We start from the raw sequence: 20,658 nt of genomic DNA on the forward strand, positions 1-20,658 counted from the left end.
GACCAGCTCGGACATCGCTCAGACTCGACGCGATCGACGCCTGGCGCTCAGACCAGACGACGGCGGTGGCCAGATCGGGATCGGGTTCGGGCGTGATCGGTCGACGCCAGCCTCTCATTCAGACCTCCCGATCTTATGCTCAGACGCCTAGATAGAAGAAAGCTAAACTCAGCGATTCCATCGATGGCGAACCTTACCTGCCTCTTTGGACTCAGCCTCGTGCGCATCTGGCGCCTGCCTGCGACCAGGCGGACCTGGATCGCGAGCCTCAAAAAGTCGACATAGAACTCTTCTTCTCATCATTCTATCAACATCAGAACCTGGATATGTGCAGTAAATACAAACAGCAGAACTGGGACAAACACAGGGGACTTCAAGCAGGTGGTAGTAGACCATGCTCTGGGACATGACTCCATAGCAGAGTCTATTCAGTCTAGTACCATCTCATTGATTTACAAACAGAGTTAGAGCTCAGACTGTAGCTGATACTGAAGATGATAGTAAAAACAATGACATTACATTCATATAGCTCTTTATATTAATATTAAGCACCTCTTGCATCAAACAGCACCTTCTACAGCGATCAGAAAATTCTGGTGCATGACATTCTCTCACTCGACAGTAACTGATTCTGACTCAGTTTGCCTCTGGAATACTTCTTGTGACAGACATATAAGGTTGTAATTAAGAAAAGCTTAAACCTTTACTTCATTAAATTGCTAACACCTATAATTACAGACAAGGGCATTTTTGGCCACTAACTATGTAATATTTTAAATGACTCTGAGACTGTAGTATCCCATTCACATCTTCTTACATACTGCGGGCTATGACTGACAGCTTCAGCATGAGTGAACAGGAGGTTACTGGTTTTGTGCCTGAGATGAAACACTGTCAGTAACATGGAATTACAAGCCACCGAGAATCATCAGCGAATTAACTTGTATGTGAGTCAATGCATGAAACAGATGAGAATTCCTGCCTGGTCCTCAGGTCTTTCACTCAGTCTCAGAACATAGCGCAGACAGTCCCACGCAGACAGTCCCACGGCCCCACAGTGCAAATTCACTGCCAGCTGCAGGGTTCCCCAAATCTTACCTTCACTCCTTCCTTGCTTCCACAGTTCTGCCTAAGAGAATTCCAAACTTACCAAACCAATCCCAAATTCTAGATTCTAGGCATCCTTTCATAGGGAAGGCCCTCATCTCTGCACCCCTGAATGTTGCTTCTGCCACAAGCTTCTATCACAGCCGTTCCCGTTCCTTTCTATTCCATGCACAAGCAACATGCATCCGGCTGACAAGTGCCAACCTTCCATCTCGGCCCCGGCCATGTTTTCCTGGTGGTGCCACTGCTTCCTAAGTCGTTGTTCCTGCTACACTCCACCCACCCTCCACACAGTTGATCGGCTCTTACGAACTCCCTCTTGTGAGAACCTGGAGCTATCTCCCCCTGTCGGGGACTTTCTTATCCACTAGGTTTGCACCCTGTGTTCCCTGGGTCAACACACTTGCTTTCTGCTGTGCTCACAACGTAAGCAGTCCTCCCGTTACTCTCCATCTCTTCCCCCTCCACATTTCTTTTCCCCCTGCTTACTACAGCAGTCTCTTCAGAATGAATCTCCTGTCAGTTTGTTTGCACACCACAATTTCAGTGACACCGAGGGACAGACCTTATCTTCTTTTTAGCTGATCCTTAGAACAGCACACAACCTGGTAGCCAAGACTGCTGAATGGATGGGGAAGGGCAATGGTGGTCACATTGTCCCTCCACAGCTGACACGCATACATCCAAAGTGAGTTCTGGTGACTTCGCCCAAAGGGAAATCTGGGAAACCCGTAGCTGAGCTGGCTTGTGTGGGGAGCATGGGCATGAGTGCTGGAGAATGCCGGTCTGTGGGAGAGTACAGGCCTGAGCACCTCCAGAGGAGAAGGAGTGACATCAGTCCCGACTTCCCTCAGTCTGCTTTCCAAAGGCATGGGCGATGTTCCAGCTTCATGGCTGAGTGCTTTGCGTATCTTCCTGGTCCCGTGCAATGCCTGGCGTGTGACAGGGTTTCAGGTATGCTATATTCAAGTTTCACTTTCCTGATTTATGGTCAGACTATGAGAGCAATTAGCTTTAAACAAAGATGGGTGCAAGCGGAAACAGCGAACTATGCTAACACCAAAGGCGGGCTGTGGGGCCCTGAACTACAGAAGGAGCATCATGACTTTTTTTTTGTTTTTAAGAAATAGTTTAATGTCTATTGTTATGCAGTCTAAGTACAAAGAAATCTCCTTAAAAATAATCCTCAAAAATAGCACGTAGATCAAAGTTTTAACTCTGCCTTCATTCAGTGTGTAGTTGGAACATGTTTGGCATATTAGTAAGAGAAAAGGAGAGAGAGAAAAGGCCCGTGTGATTACAGTCAAAGGAAGAAACAGCTCAGGGGAAATGCACAAAAGGATGGCAGAGTTCAGAACATGAAAATAAAAATCAATTTTCTGGGATGGGAGTTTTAACTCTTATCTTAAAAAGAAAGTATGACATAAAATCTCTAATATTGTATAATTTAATGTACAAAACTTAATGTCAAACAACTTAAGAGAGCTGGGTATAGTGGCATGTTGTCAGTAATCCCAGAACTCAGGAGGCAGAGGAAGGAGAATCAGGAGTTGAACACCAGCCTTTGGTACATAGCGAGCTCCAGGCTAACCTGTGCTAAGTGAGATCCTGTCTCAAAAACAACAAAATAATTGTGGGTTCAGTTAGCAGAGCATGTCCTTAGCATGCACAAAGCTCTGAGTTTCAAGCCCAGAGCAGCATAAACCACAGGTACACACCTGTAGTCACAGCACTCAATCAGAGTTACATCCTGGTGTTGTCACTGCAATCAGTCACTCACCCAGACACAGCTCTGCAGGAGGGCTCAGACAGGCACTGGGAAGCACTCATGACTTGCAGTGAGTGAGGGATCTCAAGTGCAGCCCACAGAAGTGACCATGTCTGAGCTGTTTGGACAGTCTCAGGTACCTGTCATGTTCTGAGCAGCATGCAGGTACCTGTCACACGCCAGGCATTGCACGGGACCGGGAAGATAGACAAAACACTCGGCCATGAAGCTGGGACATCGCCCATGCCTTTGGAAAGCAGACTGAGGGAAGTCGGGACTGATGTCACTCCTTCTCCTCTGGAGGCGCTCAGGCCTGTACTCTCCCACAGACCGGCATTCTCCAGCACTCATGCCCATGCTCCCCACACAAGCCAGCTCAGCTATGGGTTTCCGAGATTTCCCTTTGGGTGAAGTCATCAGAACTCAGGTGAGCTATTTGTTAGTTCACTTCTTGAGAAACATCAAACAGTAGCAAAACAACATTAAACATCACCATTTTCTTATTACCATGTATGATTATCATAAATTAAGCTGTTTACTTCCTGCTTGTGTTTCCCAACCAGAAATGTAAGCTAGTTGGGATCAACAAATCCACAGAAGGTTCCGTTGGCATTATTAGCTTGATGTCACACAAGCCCAGTGTGCTGAATATTAACCTTGGCAGGCACACAGGAGAATCAAAGGTATTTCTAAATATGGAAAAATTAATGCAGTGAAAGACTTTACCCCAAAATAAAGTATGAATGGAATATAAATCTTCAACAAAAAGCCCTCACTGTAAACTTTTGGTTAAAGATTCAAACTTAAGTACATAGATTAAGAAAAATAATTTTGGGTACACTTAGCTTCTATTACATCTTGCAGTTATACATACTTTACTGTAAAATCAAAACGTATTCAAGAACAGTTAATCTTACCCAAAATAGAAGAGTATGACACAGGCATAGGACAGGATTCCTTGCACTTTAATTGAGCTTGTTACAACTCTGATGAGCTATCCAAAAACAAACCAAAACACAAAAACACACAGACAAAACACAACCATAGAGTTATTAGTTAATACTTAAAAAATATTTTTTCTTTCTATTTTAACATCTTAGGGTATACTTGCATCTAAATCCAAGAGGTTGGGTCTAGACTTTCCAATTCATTGATAATCTGCCTCCTAGCCGCCTATGGCATCTGTGGAGGCTTGGGTTTGCACAGGCAGACCCAGCATGTGGCACAGCTGCCACAGACTCTCTGAAATCTCAGGCGGCAGGCTACATCACTGATGATGGTGCTTTTTTTTTTTTTTTTTTTGGTTTTTAGAGACAGGGTTTCTCCCTATTGTTTTGGAGGCTGTCCTGGAACTTGCTCTGTAGACCAGGCTGGCCTCAAACTCACAAAGATCCACCTGCCTCTGCCTCCCGAGTGCTGGGATTATGGTGTGCACCACCAATGCCTGGTCTGACGGTGCTTTCTACTTAATACCTAACAGAGGTGCAGGAAACTCAAAGTACAAGGTCTGCCTGACGAAGCTCCTCTAGTTCTTGCTAGAGATAATACCAAGTGGGCATTTTTCTCATTCCTGTTTTTTTCCTGTCTGTTGTTCAAATTCTTTAAGAACCCCAATAACTTGCAGGGAACATAGAGCAAAGGAAGACTTGCATTGTTAAGAAACTAAGCACACTATTAATTACTTAAAAGCCATGAAGCTCTGTCTCTTTGGTTAGCTATAGCTACCACCTAGTTTCTTATGTAATAGAAATATAGACATAGATGTATTATCCCCAGAAGCCTGTGGAATCAATCTGGTGGGAGCAGCTGAGAGAAAGCATTTACACATTACAGGTGCAGGTCCTGAGAGTGGTTACATGGAAATGAAGCAGAGATACCTGGCCTCACCCAGTAATGTCAAGATTCTATTGTGATGCCGTAAATACAGTTAAAATGCTACAAATAAAAAGACCAACAGAAATGAGATAAGGGAATGGACTGTCATATGTTCAATCAAGTTTTATTGTGAGGAAAACCACCATGGAGTCCTTACCTGTGCCACAGCCTCTAGCAGAGAAAGGGCTACTCCCATTTAACTAATCCTTTTATAAAAACAGTTGCACAATCTAGATTTACTCTCATGACTGAATATATCATGTTTCTAATACCAAGAAATAAAACTAGAAAAATTTGACATGCTATTTTTTCTATTTCTTTAACTTTTATTAAATAATCTTCAAAATCTGAGCTTCTCTAAAATGTTAGGAGTTTCTTTTCCAAAGCAAAAGAAATTTGTATTACTATATTATAATTACTATATTATAAGCAATTAAAACCATAACAATGTTTAGGATATCCTCTAGAAACACTGGGTAAAATCTAAACATAGCTTTTCCAACTTCCAGTTTTCTTGTGAATTTGCTAGTTGACTTGCAGCGCACATCTGCTTTTGGTCCTGTGATAAGAAGACAGATCTACATGTTTCGATGCGGGACCCAGTTGTGCAGAACGTGTAACCACACTGTGATGCTCAGACCTGCTCACCACTCACACTGTGCATTCTGCATTTATTTCCTTAGCATGAATTTCCAGCACTGGATTGATGGCATCCAGTACATCACATCACATCAAAGTGTCCTCTAGAAACAGGGTGAGTTATGCTGCCACCTCCATGTTCCGCCTCCGGGTATATCCATTAGAGAAGAAAATTCTTTACCCAATGATTAAGCAAAAGAATAGCCTCTTTGTTAGGAAAGCTGTTTGGATAAGCAGTTCTGTGATGTCACTCTTCTGCTGAATAGCTCAAAATCCAAAGGAACAATGAATTTAAAATTTAAGACAAATTTTTCTTTCGGTTTACTTACCATTTTTTGAAATATAAAGACCCGTTGAAACAAACTTACTGATAATACATACATAATGACGGCATCTCATTATGAAAACAGACTTACTGATAATACATACTGATGTTTTATGATGATATCCATCTCATTATGAAAACAGAAAAGCATGAACTTACTAAGACAGCTAGCGGGAGAGGAATAAATCCCATTCTCCGTGCTACCGAGTCACTGTAGTCCGTATATGCCTGCAGAGATAGGAGAAAAGGACTCACTCAGTTTAGTTAGCATCTAGAAAGCACCATTCACTTGTCAGCACACACTCTGAACAGGTGCAGTATGAACAGAAGAACGCATAACCAAGCAGAAGAGTGCAGGAGCCTAAACTGTCACTGCACATTTTGAATAAGAAGTTACATCATTGCTACAATGTTTCAGAAAGATACGTATTTAATGTTACTGTTGTATAAATATTTAATCTCTAGAAAAGACAAGTTCAAGTGTGAAATTTTAGCTGTAGTACATTTAACCACTGGAGTTAATTTCAGTCAACACCTTTAATGAAATGCTCACATTTTTCTGTCGGCTGCTAACAAGGTCAAAAGCAAGGCTGGCTCTATATTCACTGTAGACCTGAAGGCAAATAAGAAAAAAAGTAAGATATAGTCTAGAACATACACACCGTGGAAATATTTAGACGTTGTAGATAAAAATGCTTCCTAACTATTCAGGGACAGACGCTAATGAGCAAGCAGACACCCAGAGCTTGAGGACAACAGTCTAAGTTCCGCTAAGCCGCTCATTCATGGGCTTTGAAATCATTTGCTTCTGAGAGGGGTTAACAGCCAATGCCTGTCATTCTAGAATTTAGAATTTAGGAAGAAGTGGCTGTTTTAAGAAGTGCTATATCAAAAAAATAACCCTGCAATTTTGAGTGCACAGTTAAGTACTATAACTGTGTGTTTAATTACAACAATTATACCTTCCCCAAAAGGATGCTGATAGTGAGATAGAAATAGGCTGGACCTCATCAGAGCCATTGTAGCAGCCACTAGGGAGTGTGACAACTGTATTCCCTCTAAAAATGGCATGAACTACCTGAGTAAAACCTTTAATTTTAATTTCAGGTACTGAGAAAATGACCCTATGAAAAGAGAACCATCCTGTATTGAGGAAGCCAAGAGAGAAAATGGTGAATTCAAACTGATTCCTGCTTTGCTAAAAGGATAGAAACATACTTTTAAGCATTTATAAAACCAGAAACAGAATTTTGTAACTGATCCTGCATTCATTTTGAGCTAAATAATAAATAAGTTGTCAAATATGGCTGTCAGAAATATAACTCAAGAAAATCAAGGAAGCTGCTGAGCCAATTCTCTGTCTGGGACTAAGGATGAGGCTGTGACATGACACTCTCCACCTTCACGTATCTGTGTAGTGATTTATAGCCGCAGAGCTATTTCTAAAGATACTAGAGAAAATGGTTACAACACAAAGCAAACCCCTCGAAACCTTTCTTAAGTGAGTTCACAAGTAAAATGCACAACTTGTCCCCAAGATTTAGGTACATGTTTATATTCACAGAAAAAACCCCCACCTATTTTTAAATAAGAAATATTTTGCAAATTTGTCAAGGTTTTGATGATGCTATTCTAAAAATAGGCCCAGTATGATTTTAATAACTCATTTTTCATAAATACAATAAACCTAAGGTTACACTTTAAAGATGACAAAGAGTCAAGGAAACATTAAGTAGGAATTGCTAGAAATACATACATCTGCAGTGATGTCATTGAACTTGGTGATAAAGGCGTGTTTTACAATATCCACAGCAATTTCTGATGCAATCACCATACAGACATCGGGAAACAATACCCAGAGGTGATCTACAAAGTGGGGAAGAAGCAGACAATTAGACCTCTTCATATAGACAATGAGCCTGTCCCTGAAACTCCCAGAAACCTGGAACCTACAACAGGGCACACTTCAGTATTTTCAATTAATACGCAGAACTAGCATTCTCTTAATAATGACCTTCACTGCCAGAGCCATGTTTTACAAGTTAAAGGATAATCTTATTCAGTAGTTTGCACTGTCCTAGCCCCACTTCACATGCAGGCCAGCGTCCAGCAGAGCCCCTGCCTATGTGGAAACCACATTGGAGAGATGGCTACGGTAAGTGGGTCCTAAGAATGCCGAGTGGGTATGTTGAAGCCCTTTCCTCTTTGATTCCTGTTACTTATAGATCTAGTTCATTTTATTTCAGAGTCACATAGACACAATTTACTGTAGCTGCTTAATTTAACTGCTTACTTTAGTAAGACCTCAGTTCAGCACTACATAGCTCATAAACACACTCACAGCATCCTTCCAAGGCCCCAAACAAGAACTGAAGAGTAAACTTACAGGACACCACATTTGATTCAGGAGGCACTCACCCGGGTTCCAAGAAAACTGTTCCATGTTTCTTAAGCACACTATTAGCAAAAGCACATAATTTGTGAATCGCTCCTTAATATCTAAAAAAAAAAAAAAGGAGAGAGAATTGAACATTAAGTGCTAAAATGCATAAATAGGGAAATAAAATAATTCTATTAAAACTGTAAAAAAAAAAGGTGTTTTTTTGAACCCATGGGGTTCCCTTTTAGATGCCAAAGTTCACAGTGCTTAGGTCCCTTATATAAAACACTGCACTATCTGTACATTACCTAGCACCTTCTGTCCTATGTGCTAAGTCATCTCTATATCCCTCATATTTGATACAACTTAAGAGCAATGTATACAGTTGTTACAATACGCTCTGCAGAGAAGGTGATGAGAAAAGTGCTCACATGTTCAATGTATACAGTTGTTACATATGCTCTGCAGGGAAGGTGACTAGAAAAGTGCTCACATGTACAATGTATACAGTTGTTACCATACGCTCTGCAGGGAAGGTGAGGAAAAGCGCTCACAGGGTCAATGCAGAGGTGACTTCTGTTTGGAATATCTCCTTCAGCCCTAGAGGACTCGCAGCTGACTGTGAATGTGCATGTGCACACACACCCATGTGTGCCAGCCATTACTTCATCTTCCCACATATTTCTAGTATGGAAATTAAAAAAAAATTAAAATGTTCAAACTTGGCCATTAAATGCCTCCAATAGTCTTTGGAAATATATGAGAAGTGTTTTCATTTTATAGAAGAAGAAAAATAGAATCATAGAACAAAATACAAGACTTTGGGCAAAATAAAACTTGTGTGCTTCCAGGAAATATCTAACCTGGTAACGAATGTGTATGTAATTTCTGAGGAGAATACTGGCATTGTAATAGCATAGCTTGGTGGAATGCTGAGAATTTCTTTTGTGTGTGCGTTTACGTGGAATTAAATTTCACAGTAGTGTTTGCCTTAAGTTAATAACTAGCTGATTAACTGGAATGAACTTAATGAAAATAAAGAATTGAATTCCTGTCAAAGACAGCTTATATAATTTTTTTCAGCTGATACTTTCTCCTAGGAGTCCCACATTATCATGTAGTTAAGAAATAAGTGTATGTGACAGTGAGTACCATGTTGTGTGTGTGTGCGTGTGTGTAAGTGTAGGAGCTGTGGCTAGATACTGTCACTCACAAAGCTTCCATACGACCTGACTGTGGCACCACCTGTCAGCACGCTGCATCTCTTCAGATTCTGTGCTATCCATTAAGCCACAGTATGACTCCTTACACAGTACTATTTGTAAGTTATATGAGCAATGAGTTTCGAGGTGTAGAGTACACACACACCCCCTTTGAAATGCGGAACAAAACTGCAAGAGCCTATGTGGGGTTTTAGTGCACATTCTGACCACCACACACGTGCATATTCTTTCACATGATTTCACAGGGATGTATCTTAAAGTCTGTCCTAGCACACACAGCTCTAAGCAAAGTCAGCCCAAAGGGAGGAAGACTGTCTGTGTTTCCTTGGAGATGGATCTGAACTCATGGTGGTGCTTTTCTTAATGTACCTGTAACTGGGATTTATACAGTTATTCACAAATTGGTCTCTGTATATGTGCTAAATTCTTTTTTTTTTTGTTTTTGTTTTTGTTTTTTGAGATAGGATTTCTCTGTATTGTTTTGGAGGCTGTCATGGAACTGGCTCTGTAGATCAGGCTGGCCTTGGACTCACAGAGATCCACCTGCCTCTGCCTCCCGAGTGCTGGGATTAAAGGCGTGGGCCACCAACGCCTGGCAATTCTTTCTATTTTTTATTCACAAAGTTAACGAAGATATGTACTCATTTTAATCATCCTATTGAGAATGGCTGTATTTTAACCCAGTTATCTGGAAGGAAACAGCATATCATTTGAAGCGAGCTAAGCAGGCTTCTGAGCATAATGGAACTAGAGTGAGAGCAGTATTTAAGCTTGTATCCGACTCTCACATGTAGAAGCTGCAATACACAACCCCCACAGCTGTGCCTGCTGAAGGGCACTTATGGAGGAGGGAAACACTATCTTCAGGGGCTCTTGAAGAAAACAGTTCGGAAAACAGGTGATTCAAAATATGAGAAATGAGTAAAAACTAACCATTTCTGATGGATAAATACAAGTTTACACTATGAAAAATGGTAATTTTAAATATTAAGAAAAGTTGACAAGATAAAAATTAAATTTTTTATTTAAAAAAATCTATCACCCTAAATATGAAAATGAAACCATGGAATATTAAAAAGAAGTTTTATTCTGGTGCTTTCTACTTTTTTATATTTTAATATTTTATATACATCTTGAAGGCAAGGATTTATTTATTTAAACTGTGAGCATTACTAAAACACACCTCAAATCTTTAAAAAGGTTTTTCATAGTAAAGCAAAATTTCATCTAAATGATGCTGTGGCTCAGAGCTGTCAGATCCATCATGGGCAGCCCCACAGAACTGTCTAGACCTTAGTAATCTCCCATTCGTCCTTTTTATTCCTTGAAGTTTTCAAGTCTACAATTCTAAGATGTTTGCTTTATTTACTCATACACCATTATTTTTGTCATTATTTTCCATACAGATCTTGAGTAAATAGGCTGGTAATCTCTGGTGCCATTTTTACTAGATACAAAAGAGTTCTACCAACAAGAAAGTTCCTTTGACCCTTCCTCCAGTCATATTCCATCCCCAACAAGTAACCACTCTCATTTCTGTCATCGTAAGTTAATTTTGTCTGATCATAGACCTCAGAAAAACAAAATTAAAGCATACCTTTTGAGGCCAGTGTTTGTTGCTGAACATAATGCTTGAGATGTACATAGCAGGATATATCAGTAACCCATTTTTCCCTTTAGTTTTATTTAATTTGTCTGGTGCTGTGTGGATGTGTTGATGTTTGTATAGATGTGTGTAGAGGCCAGAGGTGGTTTTCTCAGGATCCATACACCTCCCTTTTGATAGGGACTTTCACTGTGCCAAGGGTCATTAGTAGATCAGGCTGACTGCTAGCAGCCTCGGAGATCCACCTGTCTACTTCCCCAAGGCTGAGATTAAAGGTGTGTGACACCACACCCAGCTTTACATGTGTTCTCACAATAAGACTCCGGTATTCAGGCTTCAGTAGAAAACTAACTTTAGCAACCAGGCTACTTGTCCAGGCTCCATTTTCCTTTATTTGCTAAGTAGCATTACATGGCTTGTATGTACGACCATTCATTTATGTTTCTGTGAATCCTGGGTTGTTTCCACTTTGGGGATACTCTGAGTAGAGCTGCCACAGTAACTCCCAGTGCTGAATTACAGGACGGGTAAACACTGAGAAAGAAGCTGTCCCAAAGCTTTTTAGAGTAGTTGCAAAGTTCACACTCACCATCAAAGCACGGAGAACCAGTTAGTCCCTGTCTTCCCCAGTTTGGCACTATCAGCCTCCAAGAGCATGCTGGTGGCCATGTATTGATATCTCATTTGATTTTCCTTTGTATTTCCCTAATGATATTTTCCTTAATAATGCCAGGAACCTTTGTGTGAACCTACAGGCCATTCATAAGCTTTTATTTTCAAAATCCAAGTCTTCTGCTACTCCAAATCAGATCTCTCTTTCATAATTAACTGGCAGAATTTGTAATACATATTCAAGGATGATAAAGTCCTTTTTCAGATATCTATCTATCTATCTATCTACTTATCTTAACATTTTCTCTTAACATACATGTGATCTGCCTTTTCATTTTTTAAAAATGAGTTTCCTTCATTTTTATTTTGTGTGTATGTGTATTTTGCCTGAAGGTGTGTCTGTGCTCCATGTACTTGCAGTACCCATGGAGACCAGAAGGGGTGTTGGATTTCCTGGGTCTGGAGTTACAGACACAGGTCTAAGAGCAGCCAGTGCTCTTAAGCTCTGAGCCATCTCTCCAGTCCCTGCCTTTTCACTTTTAATCAGCATATATTTTTTAAATTTTGAAATTCAACTTATATGTTCTTCTTATGGTTAGTAATATTTTTGTGGTCTCTAAAAATGTTTCCCTATACAAAACTTGTGGATATAGTCTCTTATATTTTTTTTTAGAAATTTTAAGATGTAGCACTTATGCTAATGGAAATAAACAGTTTTGAATTAACTTGTTTGACGGAGGACAGGGGTCAAAGTTCTTTCATTTAATATTTATCCAGATGTTAACACTACTATGTGAAAAATACCTCACTAAATACTGATTTGTTTTAGAAAATAAGATTTTTAAAAGGTTTTAAAATACAACTACTTTTTATTAAAATATTATTCAACATTTATTTATGGTAATGAGTCACTTTCAATGAATGTTAATTACAGCTACTATCAGAATCTAACTACTTACCACTATTTGACATCTGAAAGAGATTGTTCTTTTCAAACTTCTTGAAAACACTTCCTTTAATTTCAACAAACTGAAATGGAAACAGAAATACCATCTTCATCACTTTAACAGTTATAAAAATCATCCCCCTCCACAGAAAGCTTGTCAGGATAAGAGTAAACAAAGAATTTTTTGTACACAGTATTAGTGTGTATACCCTTCCTAAACTAACAACAGAAAGTACAATTTCGCACTTACATTGTTGGACATCATGATGGTAAGCAGTGACTTGTTATGAGAGTTAAAAGCCACATTGAGAGTTGTTGCTTGAACCATTATGAGAATTGCATGTAGAACTAAGAGTAAGTCAAGAAAAAACCTTGTTTTCACAATTAACACAACATCAAAAATGGGAGAAATTATCTGACCAACAAATATTTTATCATCACAATTTTTGCATTAGCTATTTGATATAGAAAAGCAGAAGCAGAGAGGAAATCTATACATTCATTACTTAGAACTGAACCCTTGGCACCTGGAACAGTGCTTAAGAATTAAAGCCCTCAAAATGATGTTAAATAAATGGAAGAAATTATGTAAACAATGAGAGAAGAGACTAAGAGACATACATTCTGTATTATGATGATTTACAGTTTAAAAGTGAATCAAAAGTTAGTGTGCTATTGCTTTTCTTTGGTTACTTGAGTGATACAGGAGACTGAAATGTTAAGAAATATCTCAGACTGTTCTTCACATCATGTAGAATATATCATATTGCACATGGGATAATTTACCTTTGTTCCACCTAAAATGAGAACAAGTGTTATCCCATTTTGTTCTTAAGTACTAATTTCTTCAAAGTGTCACTGACAGTAGGGAAAAGATATGACAGAATCCTGTGAATGAATCCTGGTTTTGTAGATATGCACGTGTATGTAAATCTATGTGATTGCAAACATGTACAGGTACACACACACGTTAAAAAGTACTTGCTATCTAAAAGAAAAACTTGAAGTGACACATATGTACACACAGATACACAAACACAATCTCCAAAACTGTATCATGCAAATTGCAAACTTAAAGACAACACTTAAGCTTCATAGTTATACAGTATGAATATAAACTATAGATAGATATCAACTTTTCACTATAATCAACCAATCACAAGAAAAAGGAGTTGTGCATTCAGAAGGCTTACACTAATTTACAATGGATATTACAACCAATTTTTCAAAAGAAATCAGGGATTTCATTTTAATCTTCATACATACACCATTTCATGTAGGGATAGGTAAACAAATGAAATAGGGTAGAATCACACTGGTGGCTGGAATGTCTACTAAGTCTAAAAGGATACAGACATAGAGAACAGCCATGAAAAAGTGAGGTATGACTCCGATGTGTGCTCTTTTTCTTTCTTTAGGCTCTGTGGCTGTCCAGTAGAGAGCATCTAAGATATCCTGTCCAAATGAGGAGAACAGACGATCGGCTACCTGCAGAGGGAATAGTGGAGAGGTCTCTTAACTTCTCATTTGAGTATCTTACCAGCGATCAGATGAAAATCAAATGTTGGAAACCTGAGTCGTACGATATGGAAGGGATGACGAAGAAGAGAAAGCTTATTACTTCCTCAAACACATTGGGGAATCTGAATTGACTTTGTCAAATTAAAACCAAAAACAAAACAAAAGAAAAACCTAAAAAAATTCAAAACTTAAGCTAAAAGTCTTAAGGCAATTTGACTCAGGTGTTACCTCAATAAAAGCTTAGCTCCCAAGCCCCACTAAATCCGAATCTCACTGTCCCAAGACCTTCAACTGAGTGAAGCACCTTTACCAGAAGCTACAGCAAACAGTCTTCTCCCCATGTCTTCTATACTGTTAGACCTGAAGTCTTGAGTACTGGCCAGTCTGAAGGCAGCAGAGTCAGACTGAGCATGGAGGGAGCAAGTGGCCTTACCTCTAGCATGTTGTAGATGATATAGAGCTTGATGACGGACTGCCCTCTTATCAGGTGGTACATCATGGAGTAGTCAACATAGTGCATCATAAAATAGCAGATTATCAAAATGACACCCTTCAAAATATCACACACCTGTGCAGGCTGAAGCAAACGCCTGTCCCTGAAACATACAAGTAATGGAAATGGAAATTTTACTCTATGTGTTCTCAAAGCAAGTCATCTTTACTGGACATACAACAGCATGCTAAGGTCACAGTGAAAATCAGGCTGATGTTGTAAAACTTTTAACAACAATGGTCACCCAGACGACTGTAACAGGACACTTTCTGCTGCGTGTACAATATAAAGATATAAAACTAGAAGTGGCTCAGAACTTAAGAGAGTAGGCAGGCACCTCTGTTGCTCGAGCTTTAACATAGCAGTTTTCCAGGGGAGGCAAACCTCATCATACTCACGGCCCCTGGACCAGCCTACACGGCCCAGTGGTGTTCTGTGCACACTACTCTGTACCTTGTCCACTGTAATTAGCCAACCATGGCTGGCTACACAAAGAGTCTGAGGCCAGTGCTGGGATTACAGCCATGATTAGCTCCAGATTTTTCATAATGCTTCAAAGGACCTCACATCTTTATGGCAATGTAGATTCCTCCCTGAACACAAAACTATTAATTTTTCCAGTCCATTCTTAACAAATTTCTACTCTTTTCCAACTAGAAGCTAGCAAAATGTCTCATAAGTAAAAATGTATCTGTATTATAAATCCTAAAATTCTAGGTATACAGTTACATTCACTTGATACTTTGGTAGAAACAGCCAATGTGGCCTCTGTAGGGTTATGTCAATTTACACTTCTGCTAGCAACATATTGCAAAACCTGTAGTCCATGAGTTTCAAAACAACACATGACAGCTTCTGAATTTTTGCCAGTTGCACTGGTGAAGATCAGAACTCAGTACAGTTTCAGTGTTATAGTTTATCTCAGGAGTAGAGCTGGTATTAGGTGAAGATCAAACCCAGGGCCTTGCTCCCGCTAGACAAGTGCTCTAACATTGAGCTATACCTTGATTTACAACAATCTTCAAAAATATTTTGAGACAAGTCACATTAAGGTGCCCTGGAAGGCCTTGAACTTGCAATCTTCCTGTCCTGGCCTCCTAAACAGCTTGGATTATAGGGCTATGCTACCAGGTCTTGCTCTGAGTGACTCATTTATATATTTCAGATTTATTTAAATTTCCAATGAATCCTTTCCCCATATCTTTTTTTTTTTCCTTTTTTTGGTACTGGTTCATAGGACAATCTTTTACTGTAAAAGTTAGTTCTTTGAGACATGATTTAAATTTTTCAAAATTAAAAAAATGAGTCAATTCTTCCTCCAGAGACCAGATCATAAAAACTGAACCTAAGTTAAGAAAGGAAACAAGGTCGGGCGTTGGTGGCCCACACCTTTAATCCCAGCACTCGGGAGGCAGAGGCAGGCGGATCTCTGTGAGTTCGAGGCCAGCCTGGTCTACAAAGTGAGTTCCAGGACAGCCCCCAAAGCCACAGAGAAACCCTGTCTCGAAAAACAAAACAAAACAAAACAAAACAAAAAAACAAAAAAAAAAAAAAGAAAAGAAACAAGATGGAGAAAACAAACAGAAAAGAAGAAATTTAGGATTCCCTTTTGCTGGACCTACTATTTTCATGACAAGAATAAGTACCTTTGAGTCTACTGCAGGCTTATTCCTCTGGATCAATGCCAAACTTCTGTTTTGGCAGCTTTTTACCTGCAGTACACTCAACTGCAAAGACCAAGCGCTCTTTAGGAGCTGTGGCCTCTTCATCTTCACCAACAGGGAAGAGCTGAACTCCAAGCAACAGTGTGGGTTGAACCCACTTGCTACTAGGCCCATGGGTCTCTGAGCCACAAACCTACCTCTTGGGAGTTTCTTGGCTATTGATTTTGTTCAGTACCTTTCAGCCTGCCTGCATGAACAGGGCTTCTCCAAAAGAACTTGCAGGTCTTTAAAATGTTCCTATAACTAGGCTGCAGTGCCTCTTCTGAAAGCATCTGTCACAGGACTGTATTTCCAAGGGTTACCAGGAAGCTTTTTTAATTTTTTTTTTTTTTTTTTTTGGTTTTTCGAGACAGGGTTTCTCTGTATTGTTTTGGTGGCTCTCCTGGAACTCACTCTGTAGACCAGGCTGGCCTTGAACTCACAAAGATTCACCTGTCTCTGCCTCCCGAGTGCTGGGATTAAAGGCATGTGCTACCAACGCCCGGCATACCAGGAAGTTCGTTTTTTTTTTAATATATTTTATTTTTTTATTTTTAAATTTAAGTTTAAATTAGAACCAAGGTTGCTTCACATGTCAATTCCAGGTCCCTCTCCCTTTTCCTCCCCTCCTCCGACCAGCCCCCCCAATATCCCCTTATTTCCCCAGGGAGGGTGAGGCCCGCCATGGGGGTGCCCATAGTCTGTCATTTCATCCAGGGCAGGGCCTAGACCCTCCCAGTGCATCTCTCATTGTTGGATGGAGCCCAAAGTCTATTTGTATACCCGGAATAAATACTGATCTACTACCCAAGGCTCAATAAAGATTACCTAGGCCTCCTCACTGACACCCACATTCAGGTGGTCTTGATCAGTCCTATGCTGGATTCCCAGGCATCAGTCTGGGATTCAAGAGCTAACCCTTGTCAGGTCAGCTGTTTCTGGGGGTTAAACCAGCCTAGTCTTAACCCCTTTGCTCATCAGTCATCCCTCTCTGTCACTGGTTTTCTTAAGTTCAGCTCAGTGCTTAGCCATGGGAGTCTGCCTCTGCTTCCATCAGCCACTGAATGAAGGTTCTGTTTCCCAGACTCTCTGGCCATTGGATTGTAGGCTGGCATTCCCCAGATCTATGTCTAAAATCCATATATGAGAGAGTACATGCCATGTTTCTCTTTTTGTGACTGGGTTACCTCACTCAGGATGGTTTCTTCTAGTGCCATCCATTTGCCTGCAAATTTCAGGATTCCAATTTTTTTTTTTTTCATACCAGGAAGTTTTAATACAGTATGGGACACTGCAGGCATGAAAAGGACACACTCAGGATGGGTTATAAGTAGATGAGAAGACACACTCCAATGAGCCTACATGGAGACAGGCCTGGCTATGTTAGTCAGATCACATGTCCACCAAAAGATGGAGAACTCTGATCATTCTGTGCAGTTCAAGTTAGAGCTCTGGGCAGAAGTACATCCAGTGTACAAATGCTATCATTACTTACTTTTACCTGGACTTTCCTTTCTCCAATGCTGATCCCCTCTGTCCCACAAAGATTATGGACTCATTCTTATGGACAGCAGGGCAAAGTTTATCTTACACTTCCCACACAACCAACTTAGAGCACACCTCTCTGCCAAGGGCTAACAATAATCCAGGGGATTTCATGTCTTACTCTACACAAAGCTGGGAACTGGGAGCAGTGATTCTGTCAAGGGCAAACACATTTCTAGTTCAAATATCAAGAGGAGACCTGCTGAAATAGTCCTGCATTTCTGGCTATGGGTGGTTGCTGCCACCCTGATGGTTAGGGAACATAATGGGAGGATCAATGCAGGCACAGCTCTTTACAACCACTGACTTTCAGTGAACCTCTAAACTGATATGAATCAGAGACTCATTGCTTTCTGCTTGCCGGTAAACTTAACATTATACCATTTATCATTTGGAAAGATATTGTGTTAAGAAACAAACATTTTATTAATTTCTAAATATACAATTAAAATACATAACAAAATATACCACACTGGTTACTCAGCTATCTGTCCCTAACTTCTTTGGTGAAATCTTCTGCTACTATAGTGATTACAGGTTTTCAAAATTAAGGACATGTTTCAAAAACAACATAACACTTGTTCTACAGCCCCTGTAAACATGTTCCGCATGTTAGTAAAAAAGGAAAGTACCGAAAACAAACCAACAAAACCACTTCTCAAATGGCATCTTACAAGACACCTGCATGCATCACAGCTTATCCAAGACCTAACCTCACAAATGAGTTTATCTAATCAAAACAACTTGAACCAATAACAGCATTTGCTCCTCTCTGCCATGATATTTTTAGATGACTATCAGTAAGCATTACAAACTCCGTAAGAAGCTTATCTATAATGCTGCCAATCAACCTGGAATGGGCACCTGTTCTAGTTACTATGGCTGTTAAAGAACAGTTATGGGCAGTTCCTTTTGCAAATGCTGGAAATTTCAAGAGCATGCTGGACAAAGAAAAAGAAAAACAACACACTAATCTAATTTAACTTTGAATAATGGTTTGATTGCATGCCATGGCACGACAAGATTAAATAAGAACATAAAATAAAAATAAGATATTCAACATAATTTAAAAGATACTCAAGTTAAAAGAAAATACTTCCACTATACTTTTGCAGTTATTACAAATGACAATCACTTTACTATTACACATTATACACCCCTGAGCTATTTAAAGTCTCATAGATCCATTGAAGGAGAATTATGTGGCAGAGAATGATGCTCCCCGGGAGGCATCCCCACCCTTGGTACTCTACTGTGTAAGTGAAACTGGTACTAGCAAGATCAAGAAGGAAGAGGCAACCACAACTCAGCCAGCAGAGCCCTGATGCCCAGGTAATTAATTTCAAGCCACGGACACAGGCCAGGTGTCAGCATGACTCATTTCACTGTAACATATGTGTGTGACTGAAGGGTAGAGAAGGACAAGTACTAGTGAAATTTTAAAAACTATGTAATTCACGTGGCTCACATTTTGAGGCGAAGTCCCTTAAAATCTTAAAGCAAACTACAGTACTAAGATCAAGAAGCTTTCCTGAACTGGGAACTGAATAGTTTTCAAGTTTGATTGACACACAGTAAAAAACTGATCTCTTAGCACTTTAGACTGGATGGCTAACATCTTTTCTTGTACCTTAAGTTAATTACATTAAAATGAAGTGGCTGATTATTGGAGCTGCTTGTATTTGGAATAACACAAATAAAATACAAGATGGTTCTAAAAACAACAAGCAGCTGGGCTGAGCCCTAGGGCAAAGAATGAGGTGTTTGTTGCACAGAGACCCACAAAAGTCACTAGTGATTCATACATCACAGGTGACTGTCATGGGTGACAGTATGGTCAAACACTGGGATAAATGTGGACAAACGTGAGGATGCTCCTGAAGGTCAGGGAATCACATTTCCTCAGTGTGCTTCCATCCTCGGATGGTTATGTGGCCTATGGGGGCGCTTTTGCTTTTGAATTGAGGTCAATTTGGCCAGGAATATAGAAGGAAAATCAGGGTTTACTCACCACAAGGAGTCCCTGTGCCACCACACTCCATCCTATAAAGGAAGTGAAAGTGCTCCTCCCTTCGGTCTGATTTACAAGAGAGAAAGAAAGAGAGAAGGTTGTAATGTTGCTACGCTTCTTAGAGCGCCATGTTGAGGAACATGGGATGACAACTCTTGATGCTAGGAAGGCTTTCTATGTACCAGTATACTGCTTTTCACTGGTGCGCCACCGTCAGCCCTGGGAAGAGGAAGTAATGGACGTACTTGTTTCCCCAACAAAGACACTAAGAACTCTCGATACACTCTTGTGGTGGCATTTAAAGTTACTCAGGCCAGATTCAAAGGCTTGGTTTTGTATGAAAAGAGAAAAGACTATTTATATTGCACATATGTTAATTTGAGCATAACTATATTGAATGAGGTAAAGCACATGGAGGAAAGTCAACAGGTGAAGAAACTCAAAAAGTTTGGGAGATAAGAACTCTCCTATGGGGTCAATTTTCAAAAGAAAAGATACTCTCCTTTCCTAAAACAAGAAAAGAAATAAATAAAGCCTTCGATAAGAGTCATGTCTAAAACCAAGACAAGGGATAGGAAAATTTGTTTGCCCAATTTTATTTACTCTAATTGTTAAAGAAAAATACTCTAGCATTCCTAAATCTAGTCCTAACTCACTTCGAACTGTACAATGTTCATCAGAGCTTTCTTTACTAATAGCTGTCAGTTCTGGGCTCTACATTTCACCATTTTCCTCTACAAATTCACTCAACATTTAACTTAAGTATGACAGAAATCTAAAGCATAAAAATAATGGAAGTTTTAGGAAGAGACAGTCTTCACACTGATACTACTCAAATTACCCATATAATGCTATTTTTTTAACATATTTCACAAACTTGGAGTATGTTAAACTTAGATATTTG

General features: G+C 39.8%; 1 protein-coding gene across 1 annotated transcript in view; it reads right to left on the bottom strand.

Annotated features, from left to right (window-relative positions):
* Positions 1-3,264: 3,264 nt before the first annotated feature.
* Positions 3,265-20,658, bottom strand: part of Tapt1 (transmembrane anterior posterior transformation 1) — a 43,928-nt gene continuing 26,534 nt past the window's right edge. The window contains exons 4-12 of the mRNA XM_040747050.1: positions 14,436-14,598; positions 13,834-13,969; positions 12,732-12,829; positions 12,495-12,564; positions 8,133-8,213; positions 7,471-7,580; positions 6,268-6,327; positions 5,874-5,942; positions 3,265-3,869 (exon numbers count right to left, since the gene is read on the bottom strand). Of these exons, the coding sequence (XP_040602984.1) occupies positions 3,789-3,869; positions 5,874-5,942; positions 6,268-6,327; positions 7,471-7,580; positions 8,133-8,213; positions 12,495-12,564; positions 12,732-12,829; positions 13,834-13,969; positions 14,436-14,598 (868 nt within the window). The 3' untranslated portion in view covers positions 3,265-3,788. The remainder of the gene's footprint in view (positions 3,870-5,873; positions 5,943-6,267; positions 6,328-7,470; positions 7,581-8,132; positions 8,214-12,494; positions 12,565-12,731; positions 12,830-13,833; positions 13,970-14,435; positions 14,599-20,658) is intronic.

The sequence above is a fragment of the Mesocricetus auratus genome, unplaced genomic scaffold (assembly GCF_017639785.1).
Source record: "Mesocricetus auratus isolate SY011 unplaced genomic scaffold, BCM_Maur_2.0 Super-Scaffold_100006, whole genome shotgun sequence".
Taxonomy (NCBI): Eukaryota; Metazoa; Chordata; class Mammalia; order Rodentia; family Cricetidae; genus Mesocricetus; species Mesocricetus auratus.